Source organism: Electrophorus electricus, chromosome 22, assembly GCF_041902795.1.
Source record: "Electrophorus electricus isolate QZ-2024a chromosome 22, ASM4190279v1, whole genome shotgun sequence".
Classification (NCBI taxonomy): Eukaryota; Metazoa; Chordata; class Actinopteri; order Gymnotiformes; family Gymnotidae; genus Electrophorus; species Electrophorus electricus.
Genome location: NC_137518.1, coordinates 2,990,951 through 3,004,519, shown reverse-complemented (window position 1 = coordinate 3,004,519; position 13,569 = coordinate 2,990,951). Strand labels below are relative to the sequence as shown.

The 13,569-nt window shown below is 48.6% G+C and overlaps 1 protein-coding gene across 1 annotated transcript; it reads right to left on the bottom strand.

Annotated features, from left to right (window-relative positions):
* Positions 1-3,896: 3,896 nt before the first annotated feature.
* Positions 3,897-13,037, bottom strand: wnt7aa (wingless-type MMTV integration site family, member 7Aa). Its single transcript, XM_035520396.2, has 4 exons — positions 12,311-13,037; positions 11,470-11,696; positions 7,382-7,653; positions 3,897-4,447 (listed from the first exon to the last, which is right to left on the bottom strand). Exons 1-4 carry the CDS (start codon positions 12,379-12,381, stop codon positions 3,965-3,967), a joined length of 1,053 nt encoding a protein of 350 aa, XP_035376289.1. The 5' UTR covers positions 12,382-13,037; the 3' UTR covers positions 3,897-3,964.
* Positions 13,038-13,569: the final 532 nt, after the last annotated feature.

Genomic DNA, 13,569 nt, shown 5'->3' with positions numbered 1-13,569 from the left:
TGCACAGATGTGTAACAAGACCTCCACAATCTGGGATTTGAATCCAAAAAGGGCATCTGTGAGCAGGTCAGCCGTCATAGTGCATCATGTGAAGTCCAGAAAGGCGCAGTTGGGACAGGGAATGAACCTTGGAAGCCTGTGCTCCTCCCAGACAGCAGCCGCCGCCGGATCCAGGCATGTCTCCAGCGGTGGCAGCCGTGGCTCAGATGACGCAGGCAGACTGGCAGCCGTAAATCATCGTCTCCTGTCAGATTCCAGGTGTGCATAGGTGCGCTCGGCACGAGCCATAAACCTGCCGGTAGGTGGGAAAGAGCTCGGACCGTGGCCGGACTGGAAACAGGATGATCACTGCTTATGGGAAAGTGCTAGAAGAATCTTAACTTGATAGATCACTTCTTCTTTGTTTTCTTTTTCTGTCATTGGCACAAAGTGCCATATCAAAGGCGAGAACCAAAGGGGAGTGATGTCATAGATTAACTGTGTCGCCATGGTGATAGCCTGACCAGGAGGCTCCTGTTGGGCCAGCTCTGGAACCACAATTAACCCACACGGTGAGCTGGAATATGACCACATGAAACAGTTGTGAGCCTGGAAGTAGATACACACACCTTCCCATGTTCGTGAATAGGCAGAAACATTTGGGAAAAACTACTTACGCAGTCATGAGAGCAGATCTTGGACAGGCACTTCCACACGGGGCCTCTGAACTGCGGAGGGGACGAGGATGGTGTATGGAAATGATGGGGGCTAGACGTAGAATCTGTCTGCACATAATTGTTTTTCTAACACTTCCAGCTACAAGTGTGAAGCTTCTTAAAGCCCTGCCATTCAGAATTTGACAAACACGAAGGAACGCCAGCCAAAGCGCAGAAGCCCCAGCGGGGTCTTTCTAAACAAGATATTGTGATTCACCTCATGGTATCCCGTGCCGAGCTTGTTTAGCCAGCTGCCTTTTCCCGTGGTCGCTCCATTGAGCTGGTTTTGCCTATTTGCAAAGAAGGGTTTTGTGCCAATTATTCAAGGCTAAGGCTAAGATCTTTTCTACCCCATGGTTTGAAATTCCTCTTGACATCATCCTTCACAATTGAAAAGCCCTCTCTTTTCACTGTGCCTCTTCCTTTGGGTCGGGGGTGGGGGAAGGAGGTGTCAGGGGAAGGGGGACAAAATAAATAGCATCCAGAAGTTTTGGGGATTTTGCATAGTTAACATTTCGCTAACGGGCAGGAGTGCTCCTCAGGGAGACTAGGCTGCATTTTTGGGGGTCACGGCAGCGTTGCTGCGGTGACGGTCCTGACGAGTGAATGAAGCAGATGTCAGAGTAATCCATCACCCCTCCCCCCCCCCACACCACAGTATCCACTAACCAACCCCTCCCCCACACCCCAACGTTAGGACACCCTGCACACTGCTGCTCATCAATTAAAGGCTCGTACCAGACTGACCATTAACACGCCAACACCTTCCCTCCACCAGTTCTACCTCACAATCATCCGCACAGTAAAAACTGTCCAGTCAGTAGTCGGCCATAGCTTAGCCGCAACAAATGCACTGAGGCTGATGACATGTTCCCACCTTGCTACTTTGGGGGATTGTCACGCCACGGATGACTCTATTTCACAAGGATGTTTTTGGCTTGAAAAGGAGGAGGGGGCTGTAATATTAATGTCGTTATAAATGCATATGTACATAGCAAGCACACTTTATATATTTATATATACAACGCACACTCACACACACGAAAAGTGCCAATTTTTTAACGTAAAAGAACTTTTTCCTGTGGTTTAATGTGATGTATTTCGGTTAGTTTTCGCCCGACTGTTAATTAGAAGGAAACAAACAGACTGCTGAGGCGACTTTTATTAACACTGTTGAAAACACAATGCACATCACTGTTAAATCTGCTACAACAGGACAAGCATACAGAATGAGTTTGGCAAAACGTCCCCTGAGCTCACTGTCTGTTAGCCAGGACCAGAGGCGAGCCTCTTAGTGAGGAGACGTCTTCTAATTCAGCTGTTCTTTGGTTCAAACACTGCCGTGGTTGTATTCCTTATTACCAAAGTAATGTTTCATTTATTTCATCACCTACATGGTGAACTGCTGTCAACGAACTGCTGTTAAATGACTACAGGAAAAGACAAAACTGTTTTCACAAATTTTCCAATTGTTACTGATTATTACTAATTAGTTAATCCATTTCAGATTCTGATGCCTTTAACCTTAAGCGAGTGATTAAATTGGTACCATGACATTAAGGCCCCTGTGCAATTTCTGCTTTACAATTCATCCATCTACAGAAGTTGAAATTGGGGAGCAGGAATTTCTTTAAAGCAAAAATAAATAAAACACTCATATAAAAATAATCTCTCGTAAAATATATTCTGTTCAGCACAGGGAGAAGACATCCAGTCAAATCACATTTGCTTGTGGTGTTCCCAAGGACTAGTTTCAGCAACTGGCGTCACATACAAATTCCAGGTCTCAGCTTAGCGTCTACCAGATGACTAGCAGCAACAAAAAAAGGAACAGACACGTCATTGGGGGATGTGTGGCATTAACACAGTCAGTGGTGTCAGTATTCAGTGTCAGTAGTTTGCAGAGTGTCTTCCACAGGCAGGCCAACCCTTCAAAAACTGAGCCAACCACGAGCTGAGGGACTTGTGTTCGCTGGTGAGCTGCAGGCTCTACGGTTCTGTGCAGGTTATTCGTCAAATGTAGTTGGTTCGTCAAATAAGATTCTGCGTATAATTACGTTTGGGTGACCAATAATTCACTTCATAGCGATTATGGAATGACACTGGCCATACGATAATTTAGCTATTATGAAACAAACCTTAATTTAGCTACAAAATCTATTTTAGGCACCGTTTCAGTGCACATTGTTTAGATTTAATTTAATAATTCGATGCATAAATTATTTCTTTTTTATTTGTGGGTAATTTAGCTTGCAAGTGGTTGATTCGTTTGAGGAGGAGTTAGCCGTGAGGAAATGCACTTTTCCAGTGTACTTTTTTTTGTTAAGATATAAATAACATTGTGCCAGGATCTGAGGAGAAAGTGAAAAACAGCAGAGAGAGAGAGAGAGAGAGAGAGAGAGAGAGGGGGAGAGAGAGAGAGAGAGAGAGAGAGAGAGAGAGAGAGAGAGAAAAGGATTGAATTTTGTGTGAGTGGTGCAAACATTATTGAAACAGTAGGTTTAGCACAATTAACTGCACCAAGAACATGGGGTACCTCACACTTGGGGCACATGTGTTCTGCTTAGACTACATACAGTAAAAACGACACTCAGTTCATTAATCAAAAAAGACAAGGAGAGATCAAGTGTGAAAGTTGGTTAAGTTGATCCTAACACAAATATCCAATGATGAAAACAGAGCTAAAGTCATACAAAGAAAGAAAATCAGTAGTTTTTATTATTAAATAAATTAATATTAGCCTTTCACTAAATAAAAGTTAAATATCATCAAGTCCAAGTACAGTAATCTTTCATGACATCCATCAGGAAACAAACAAAACGTCCAGTTTTGAGTGAAGTATTACAGGCTCATGCGGTCACGAAGGCTCAGTGAGGAGGCTTTCCAGACAATCTTTCCATCTATCAAGCTACCGTGGCCACACACGTTCCTGACGGCCCCCGGAGCAGTTCTCCCTGCTCCGTCACCCGTCTGTTCCAGCAGCAGTGGGCTTCACTGGACACGACCCTCCAGTTTCCCGTTCTCTGCCCTCCAGACGTCAGGCTGATCCTGGCTGACAGCGGGGATCCGAGAAGTCGCCGTGTGCAAAACGTTCCCCCTTCCAATCCGTAATCTCCCGATGAGAAAGCCCAACCTCCCCCCGCCCCAACCCCAACCTCCCCCTTCCCCAACCCCAACCCAACCCAACCCCCCACCCCGGAGTTGCCTCGGCGGACCGTCCAGCGCACGGGCCGCTGCGTGTTCTCGCGGGCGCACGCGCAGCGAGCCGCTCACTTGCACGTGTGCACCTCCGTCCGCTCGCTGCAGGTGTTGCACTTGACGTAGCAGCACCAGAGGAACTTGCAGTTGCACTGCCACACGCGCGAGTACTGGTGCGTGTTGTAGCCACGCCCACAGCACATCAGGTCGCAGCCGTTCGCCTGCAGCGCCAGCGTTTTGTTGCACGTCCGGCCCTGCGTGCCCACGCTGCCCGTCGCCGGGTCCGCCTCGCAGTAGTTCGGCGACTTCTCGATGTACACCAGGTCTGTGTCGGCTGGCTTGCGGTACGATTGGGGCTTCTTGATCTTGAGAAAGGTGGGACGCTTGTTCCGCCGGGCCCGCACTGCCTCTACCTGTACCGCCTGGTAGTACTTCTCCTTCAGGACGTAGCCGAGCTGCCGGAACTTGGGCAGTGTGGTCCAGCACGTCTTGGTGGTGCACGAGCCGGAGACGCCGTGACACTTGCACTCCAAGCGCATGTTCTTTTCCAGGATCTGGAGCCAGGGGGCAGGGAACAGAGGCAGGTTCAGTACCTCGGGGAATTTACAGGCCCTGGGTCTCGTTCCAGGGTATATAATTTTAGTCTAAGATAATTATGAGAGTAAGTGCTTTGATGATTCACAGTTTGAGCCAGTTAGGCTGTGTGGTGATAGCTTGATGCCTGCAATTCAGTACAAACATCACTTGTCCTGATGCTATACAGGTAAAACGTTATGCGCGCATGTTCTAGCTCTTCCTATTTTGCAAGGAGTCATAAAACAATGTTGTCTTTTCAGTGCAATAATATGTTTGCATTAACATGCACGGTTCTCGATCAGAAGCCCTCGATTGATGCAGAAAAGGTGAAGTCACACATTTTTTTCCCTGGTAGCGTTTGTGTCTACAGTCACGGTTTTGGGGCATGCGTCTGGAATAGTTAAACAGGTTGAGACAAAGGTTTTTTTAAAAACATTCCAATTGAAGAATGTGCGGATTGTTAAACTTGCTGCACCAGTGTGATCCGCCTCATGCCTGCGCGCCCATGGAGCAGTGGCTGGAGAACAGCCCACGTGGCGAGCCTTTTCATTTGTATACAAAACATCCAACACAAATTGTTTTGCAAAGCTAAGTATGAGACAGTTGTCTGTGGGAGTCTCTGTCTTGTATAAGCAGCGAGGCGGAATCTGAGGACAGTATGATATAAACACCGTCGGCACGATGATCGTCGGGCTCTGTAGCCGCTGGCCTGTGTGTAGTGTACACAGATTAAGCCCAGGAGTCGAGTTTCAGGTGCCTGTGAACTTCCCTTGTGTTCACTACCCTGTCAGGCAAAACCCTACAGGTGAGCCCTACAGGTAAGCTCTAGAGGCAGAGCCCTACAGGCAGAGCTGTAAAGGTGGGTCCTACAGGCAGAACCCTACAGGCAGAGCGCTAAAGGTGGGTCCTACAGGCAGAGCCCTATAGGCAGAGCTGTAAAGGTGGATCCTACAGGCAGAGCCCTACAGGCAGAGCGCTAAAGGTGGGTCCTACAGGCAGAGCGTTAAAGGTGGGTCCTACAGGCAGAGCCCTATAGGCAGAGCTGTAAAGGTGGATCCTACAGGCAGAGCCCTACAGGCAGAGCGCTAAAGGTGGGTCCTACAGGCAGAGCCCTACAGGCAGAGCTGTAAAGGTGGATCCTACAGGCAGAGCCCTACAGGCAGATCTCTAAAGGTGGGTCCTACAGGTAGAGCCCTACAGACAGAGCTGTAAAGGTGGGCCCTACAGGCAGAGCTGTAAAGATGGGCCCTACAGGCAGACCCCTACAGGCAGAGCTCTAAAGGTGGATCCTATAGGCAGAGCCCTACAGGCAGATCTCTAAAGGTGGGTCCTACAGACAGAGCCCTACAGACAGAGCTGTAAAGGTGGTTCCTACAGGCAGAGCTCTAAAGGTGGGTCCTACAGGCAGAGCCCTACAGGCAGGGCTGTAAAGGTGGGCCCTACAGGCAGAGCTGTAAAGGTGGGCCCTACAGGCAGAGCACTACAGGTGAGGGTGAGGAAGAATAAGAGTTTATATATTTTTCTTCCATACTGCAAATTATAGTAATATAGTCCTAACTAACAGTAACGTAGTCTTTTTTACACTACGACTGTGTAAAGAATGTAGCCAAACTAATCAGGACTAAGAATACCTGCTCAGATATGAAGGTGCCTGCTCACAGCCGGCATCAGTGAGGAGCTTCTGTAATCTGTAATCTGTAATCTTTGGTGGGGCTGGCAGAAGCTCCCCCTCCATCTCCCATACATGGTGATGCCACTTTACCCCTCCATGGGTGGGAAACGTCTCACTTAGCATTCAAATTATTGTTACATCTTTCCTCTCTGCTTCGCAGACTTTGCGGAGTCTCCTTTGCAATTGTGCGCTCTCTGGGATGCATACCGGGCTTTAGTGTGATCTCATCCCTGGATCGTGGTAAACAATGTTCAAAAACGTATCGGGAAGCCAAATCTGCGGCCCATCGTTACGGCAGCCCTCAGGAAGTATTTGAGGTGTCTGTGGTCTATTCTAAGACTACAGGGAGCATTGACTAGATACCACCTGTGCAGTGATACGTTGCTAACAAATGAAAACTGTACTTAAGTCGTATTGAGCTGTGACATTCATTGGGGGATTAAGTGCTATTTGACTCTCAGAACAACCAGATGCCCCGTCAGTGTCTGTGAAAATGCAGTACTTAAAAACAGGAGATTTCTCTGACTGTAGCGCAGTACACCTCCAAGGACAGTAGCCTCATGAGGGCCAGGGTCATGACCCCGTCCGGATGATCTGTCCAGAGTGCTGAAGCCTTCTCAGGTGAAACAGGTGAAAGTGCATCATTGCTAATCCAACCCGTTACTGCAGGCTTACAATCTAACCTCGGACCTCTGAGCATCAAAATGCTTCTTATGATAAAACACAGAGCGGGACACAGCTCGGGGTTTCAGCGTGTTTGGAGAATGACCCTAAAATGCCTGCATTTGTAACAGCCAGTGACAGCACTCTGTGAGAGGAGCCAAGAGAATAAGAAATAACCCAGGGGGAGAGCACATTAGAGGGTTTGTTATCTCTTGGAACAGGAGGAAGGAGATTTAGTGATTACGCAGATGGAAGCCTGTCTGTGCTGCTCCACCTAAGGTCTGTGCTGTTATTTCATTACAAAGGCCCTTTCTAAAGTCTTGCCTGCCACTGTTTAGCAGGACGGCCATGCTGGGAATATCAATCGCAACACCGGGGTTGCAAACATGGCTGTGTGTCCCCACTCTTAACCGTCACGCCAGTCCAGTGCCTAGGAAATCGGGGGGGGGGCTAAGCTTTTCAGCACGGTCCTAAGACCCAGCGTTATTAGGGCCAGGAAAAACAGCTCCTGAGGTGTAAAGGGTCAGTACGTGACGCAAGCGTGCGGGTGTCGGCGCTCTGGGCGCGCTTGGCCTACCTTCCGTCCCACTTCGTTGTTGTGGAGGTTCATGAGCGTCCTGGCGTTCTGCTTGACCTCCCGCTCGTCCACGAAGGCCTTGGAGAAGCCGAGGCCGTACTGGACGTCGGCGGAGCAACCTCCCCACTTCCAGCCTTCCTCCTGGTTGTAGAAGCCTTGCTTCTCCTTGTCGCAGCCGCAGCCGCTCACCGAGCCTCGCGTGCAGGCCGCCGTGACGGCGTGCGCCACGCCGGCCGAGACGATGGCGTAGGTGAAGGCCGCCTCCTTGCTCCCTGCGCGTGCGAGAAAGCGTCGAGGGTCAGAGCGCGCCCATCGTGCATTCTCTGCTCTGAGGAGCGGGCATAGCCCCTGTTTAACGGGGCCCTGGGCTGTGGACAGCACGCAGACTCGCTTAAAATAGTCCAATACTGCAGCAACAGCCCTGGAGATACGCCGTGCTAACAATGCCGTGATGAGGAATGGCGGCGAGGCCCACAAGCCTCGTCTGTTTTCCGCATAAAATAAGCGTCCTTCGGATGTCAGGGTGAGGAAGCATTAAGACGAATAACTGCGCGATTGCGCTTGGATGACCAAGAAGGACTAGACCGTCTCTTTAACGAGCGGAGTGGACAAGGGTTTATTTAAGAGACAATAGAGCAGCAGAGATAGGGGGGCACACAGTCCGCTTTGGCCAGCGTCCCAGCTTCCGTCAGGAGGAGGGATCCACCCGGCACACGCAACCTCCCCGGGCTACCAGAGAGCCGTATAATTGACTGCCACTGTTAAGCAGGGTACTTCCAGGTTAAGAGCGTGACTCACACAGGTCTGTGCCGCTAAGACACAAACACGGGGTGTGCAGCTTAACGGCCGTCTGAAGAGACGTCGTTCAAAATACTACGGAGCGTGTGGCAACGCTCCGTGGTGAGTTGTGCGCACTAAACCCTTCAGGCCTTTTCCCGTAAGCCTCTAGCCTGCATGTTTTCTTCAGTGACATCATTTTTTTTGGCTAACAAGAAGTCTAGCCAGTGGCCTATGGGCAAACACCTACTCACCTGGAAGAACGCAATGGTCTCTTTCACAACCGTGATAGTCAGAATGCTACGTTCATTCAAAGCTACTTTTGTACAGATTAAGAGACTTTATTTATGTCATCTTTTGTATTATTTTAAAATATCTTAATTGCAAAAAAGATGTGAAGTCTGCGTTTTCAACCTGGCTTTGACCTATGCTGTGTGAAAAAAAGCAGAGTGTGTCAGACCAAATTTAAACATAGTATTCTAGCTGAAATATTCTTATTAAAGTCCTCAGCAAAGAGAAAGCTGTCATGATTTTAAGATCTATTCATCAGTGCTGAGCCCTCCCGGAAACGTGCACCTAGATTAATGAATCATCACCCATCGACTTCTTTAGGAATCATTTACACAACTTGAACCAAGAAATCAGTTCACTTTAAGAGGATTGGTGGATTTTTGACTCGTAAACACACTCAGTCTGTAAAAGGTCCGTGCTGAAGCTTCTAAAAAATACAATACGGTGTCCTCTCATGGTCAGTTTCACAGCTAGTACAACTGACCGCCACGTTCACATTTATCCGATCTGTCTCCTCTCTAATCTTTGCAGCTTCCAGCTATCGATGCGTGCAGCCTAACCTGAGAGAACCTTCTCCGCCCTTTCTCCGGGCCTCTATACCAACGCTGGTATGTGTTGACCTGCAGCCGATAAGCATCTTGGAACAGCGCCCACGCAATTTAAAAAAGGCCAGTTGGGAGCATCAATAATATGGAGATTTTTATGAGTTTCTCGGGCTTCGTGCCATGGGCGAGCAGATGGAAAGCTTAGTGAAGACCGATAATTTTGCAAACGCAAAATGCAAAAAGACTTGTCTGCAGAACAGGGTAAAATGGGCTTTTAATTAAATAAACTTGGGCTTTGTTTATTTAAATAAATATATTCAGAACACAAACATCGGTGATAAGAAAGACATAAAACATGGGTGTTATGACATAAGTTCCATTACTTTTCCAGAACTCTGAATCAATGGCTTAGTGTGATTTTACGTGAAACATCCCATTGCCAGAACTGTAAACGCAAGAGGTTCATTTATAAACCTCACACAATGTGCTTGTCTGGACTTGAGACAATGCTGGTGGGGAAAACTATTTTTTGGTGCATGCTCGAAGGGGCTTTATGTGAGCGAGAAAGAGGCTGAGGGTGAGGGAGCTGCTCACATGAAAAAACCCAAACTTAAACAGGAGTCATGCGCTTCACGTTTGGCAGGTCCGCGCGGCGTATGTACAGCGACGGGCACGTTGACCGAGCGAAGCCGAAGAACGCAGACGACGCGCAGACAAGCTCGCGGCCAGCTGCGAGCTTTATCCACTAATGTTATGATGCACTAGTGAAAGAGGAATCCTCCGTCATGATTCCAGAGCTCAGAGCGTGTGGTACCAGGCCCTAAGCGCGATCCAGCATTACTTCACCTCCGTCTGGGCCGCACTGCGAGGACTAACCACTGCTTTTAAACCTCCTGGAGCATGTGCCAGACAAGGAGGGACCTCCATGTCCGGCCACTGAAGCCAAGGCTGTTGCAAATGGGAAGTGGGACACGGACAGCCGCTCACCGGGTCCGGGCCCGCCGCGGCCTCCGCCTCGCGCCACGCTGCACGTCGGCCCCGCGGCGCTTGAGTAGAGAGGGCCTACGGTGGACCCGCAATGGCAGCTGCGAGCACCGCCAGCATCAAATGATATAAACAACAACCAAATCAAAAGATGCCATCGGCCGCTGAGGTGGCTGAACGTGGGCAGGAACAATCGGCTCAAGAACACGAAGACAAGCGGGAAACTCTCGGGCGACATAAGCGCTTACGGCAAAGCTGGGCTTTTTTCTTTTTCTTTTCCATCGGGCGTAGGGATGAAATACGGCTTCACCCTTAGCGATGGATACAAGTCTCTACAGATCTAAGCTTTCCATCTAAGTCAGAGCGACACAGTCCCAACGCTGCCCCGAGCCCGAAGAAACGCGAGGCGAGAGGGAACCGGAAAAATGACAGTGAACATCTTCCCCGGCGTTACTTCCAGGGGGCGTAAGGATATTTGAGCGTCTGGATTCCCTGCACACATCTTTCGCAGACAAACAGCCCAGGCCTCCTGCCTTCTGTTTTCCCACCAGTCAAAAAGGCTCTGAAACTAAAGCGCAGGCCTTCACCTAACCATTCATCAAAGTGTCAGGGACTCAATGGCCCTAAAGAGCCCCATAATAGCTCCAAGTTTGCCTAAGGAAAATAAATAGCATTGCCCTAAAGAAAATTACCCTCTGTTTTGTGTTTTGTTTGCCTGTGGTGACATATAGTTACATTTCCTTAAAATACTGTACCACGTTGCCCGTTCATTCACGTTCTGTAACTTATACCCGTGGTAACGTGAAAGGCCAGATTGCCAAATCTTCAACATCTACAGATAAGACAGGATGACTAGGGAGAGACTTCATTCGGGAGGGTGTGCGGTTGGAGGCTATCATTCAGCTGCACTGATGCTTGCTCTGTGAAAGCAAAGCGGGCGTATTTGTCGTGGCACTGCAGTACCAGAGCCCGAGAGCCTCGAGCAAACCCGCGCGCCCTTCGGTACGCCCCTCGCGTCCACGCGTGAACACTAAGAAGGTTCATGAACGCAGGACAGCTTTAGCCAGTAAATGAAAAGCCCGCACTGAAACGCGTCTTAATTCAGAAGAAAGAAGGCTAGAATCCCACCCCGAGAGCTTTTACAATGTACAAATGCACAAATCCGAAATGGTGGACAAGTCTGGACTTCAGTCTTAATGCACAAAGTAAGGAAGGTTTTTGTTTAAGTGTCTCACGGGAGGTAAACCACAGAGGCGTGCAAATTAGTCAAAGCAGTAAATTATTTGGTTGCGCTAATTTGTTCATTTTGGTGAACCTATTACTGACTTTTATTTTGTTTCGTGTTTTATTTATTTCTGTAGCCTAGTGCTTAAGGAATAAGATCACTACTGACCATACTTCGGCATTCCCCTGACACAACGAGCAAAGTGCAGGTGTACTTTGGTTATTCTAGCTCTGCCTACAGATACAGTAAGTAATGTTGTAACATACCCACTTTCAACTCTTTTCCAAAGATAGTTCTTTCCCCGAGAGCCGAACAGTTCCAGCGTCCATTTTTGAACTGAAATTGGCACTCCTCGATTCCCATCTGGGCGCCCTCTCCGATAGCTATGATAGCGTCAGGTCGGCTTTGACAAATAGTCCTTTGACGAGGAGCCAGACCAGGAATTTTATTACAGATAATGCTTGCTCCCAGCGCAACCACTGAAGAAAAGCCCCTGTGGAAATAAATAAAAGTATAAATAACAATGTGGGGGTCGATACATAATTACAGGAGAACAGGCTACACATCAGCAAGTTATGGCAAACTGAGCATTGGAGCTTTTAACCCCAAAATAGGACCCTGTCGATGATGCATTTAGTGCAGAGACCGAACCGCTTTATAGACGTGAGGTGAGATAGCCATCGCTAATGTGCTCACTAAAGCATTGTAAAAGAAGGTCGCTGAAAACAGCCTGGGGTCTTTGCTCACTTTTAATGTGGAAAGTACAAGCTCACTTCGTGATGGCTAGTGCGTGCAGCAGAGGAGCCTCTGCACAGCACGTGCGCAAAGCAGCCTTGACAATATTAGCTGATATTATACTAAATGGCTTATAGTAAATACAGAGGGAAATATCAGCATGCATATTTAGGTTAATATAGATTTAACAGAAATGTGTCCACTTTGGGTAGAGATGGGGTTAGAGCGGGTACAAACCCCAAAGCGTTCGTGTCTTATTATAAATGACGCTTTATTCGCAAATTCCAGGTGGCTTTTCCCTGCGGATTTCTGTTACTTTAGCTAAATAATTTAGAAGCAAGTTACTATCGGATGATCATAGACATGTCTTACCCAATCTTTAAATAAATAATCCCAAGGCAGAGGAAAATGTGAAAAATCCACCGGCGTGTTTTCCTGCTCATGGTGACCTTTAAAACGTATGAACAGCTTGCGGGCGGATGCAAGTGTCCTGATGAGTAGCTTAACCTGCAGCTCCTCACGAGCCCACTAAGTCCCTGGCGGCGCGCGGGGGATGCGAAACTCCGAGCGAACGTCGCGTTCCCGCACGCGCACCTGAGACGATATCCTGCGGGAGGTCTCGAGGTGGATCCCGTCCTGCATGTGTCGTTTAACCGCGTTCGGAATAAATGTACGCGCACACATGCAAACGAGTCGCACTAATTCACTGTTTTTTTGGGGTTTTTTTGCGTCCAAGCACGTTTGTCAAGCGCAAAGCCCTATTTCTGCCTGCTCGGGAAAGGCGCGTTCTCTAGATGGAATTCATCTCTCCAAAAACGGAACCGTCCGCGCGTTCGTCCGCGGAAAGCGCCGCGAGATTAGAGGAAGAGCAGGGCACGCAGATCACGCACGAAGCTGATTTTCAGCACAGCCCACGAGCCTGCACATTAATTTGCTTCCGTATAACAACAACAACTACCTGACCCTGTTTAGGAGAGATACTGAATCAAAGCAAATAAGAGCTATGTGAACATCGGCGAGCGGGGTTAAAATGCCTTCGCAACCTGCTGCAATGGCAATGCAAACTGGTGAAGTATAATCCGCCTGTGAACAGCATCGCAGTGGCGGTGGCTGCTCAACAGACCTTTTATCTATCACACTTCACCCGGATGCTCCTCCCATGAGAGAAGTTGTTCGACTTTTTGATTCTAGCCCCCCCCCCCCCACCTCCTCCTCCTCTTCCTCTTCCTCAGCTCCCATCTGCGAAGTGAGGTCCTGTCTCATCATCTAACATCATCCACGCTAGGACCGACGACACCTAGTACCGCTACAACATGGCCTAAACCGCTTACACGTCTCACTTTATTAAAAGGTCGGCTTGTAACGTTTCGTAGTCTGACAAAGTGCAGTAAAAGCATCTCGTGCGTGAATGCGCAGCCTTCACGTCATGCAGAGGCCCTCGTGAGTTCCCTGGGAGTCGGACCCTTGGTCTTACTGGTTTTGCCCTACTGGGTGAGCTACGGGGAACGTTACACTTGACCACATTTGGTTTCTCAACCCACCTTTTTTGAAGACCCTGAAGCAACCTCTCAAATGTGATATACAAGGTTATTTTTTAAACGCATATGATGTGATCTGATTGGAGGTCTTTA

Excerpts from the sequence above, each read along its gene's own strand:
- wnt7aa (XM_035520396.2), bottom strand. The coding sequence starts at position 12,381 with ATGAGCAGGAAAACACGCCGGTGGATTTTTCACATTTTCCTCTGCCTT. Across the intron at positions 7,654-11,469 it reads TGGAAAAGAGTTGAAAGTGG|GGAGCAAGGAGGCGGCCTTC; the intron begins GTATGTTACAAC and ends TCGCACGCGCAG. Across the intron at positions 4,448-7,381 it reads ACAACGAAGTGGGACGGAAG|ATCCTGGAAAAGAACATGCG; the intron begins GTAGGCCAAGCG and ends CCCTGGCTCCAG.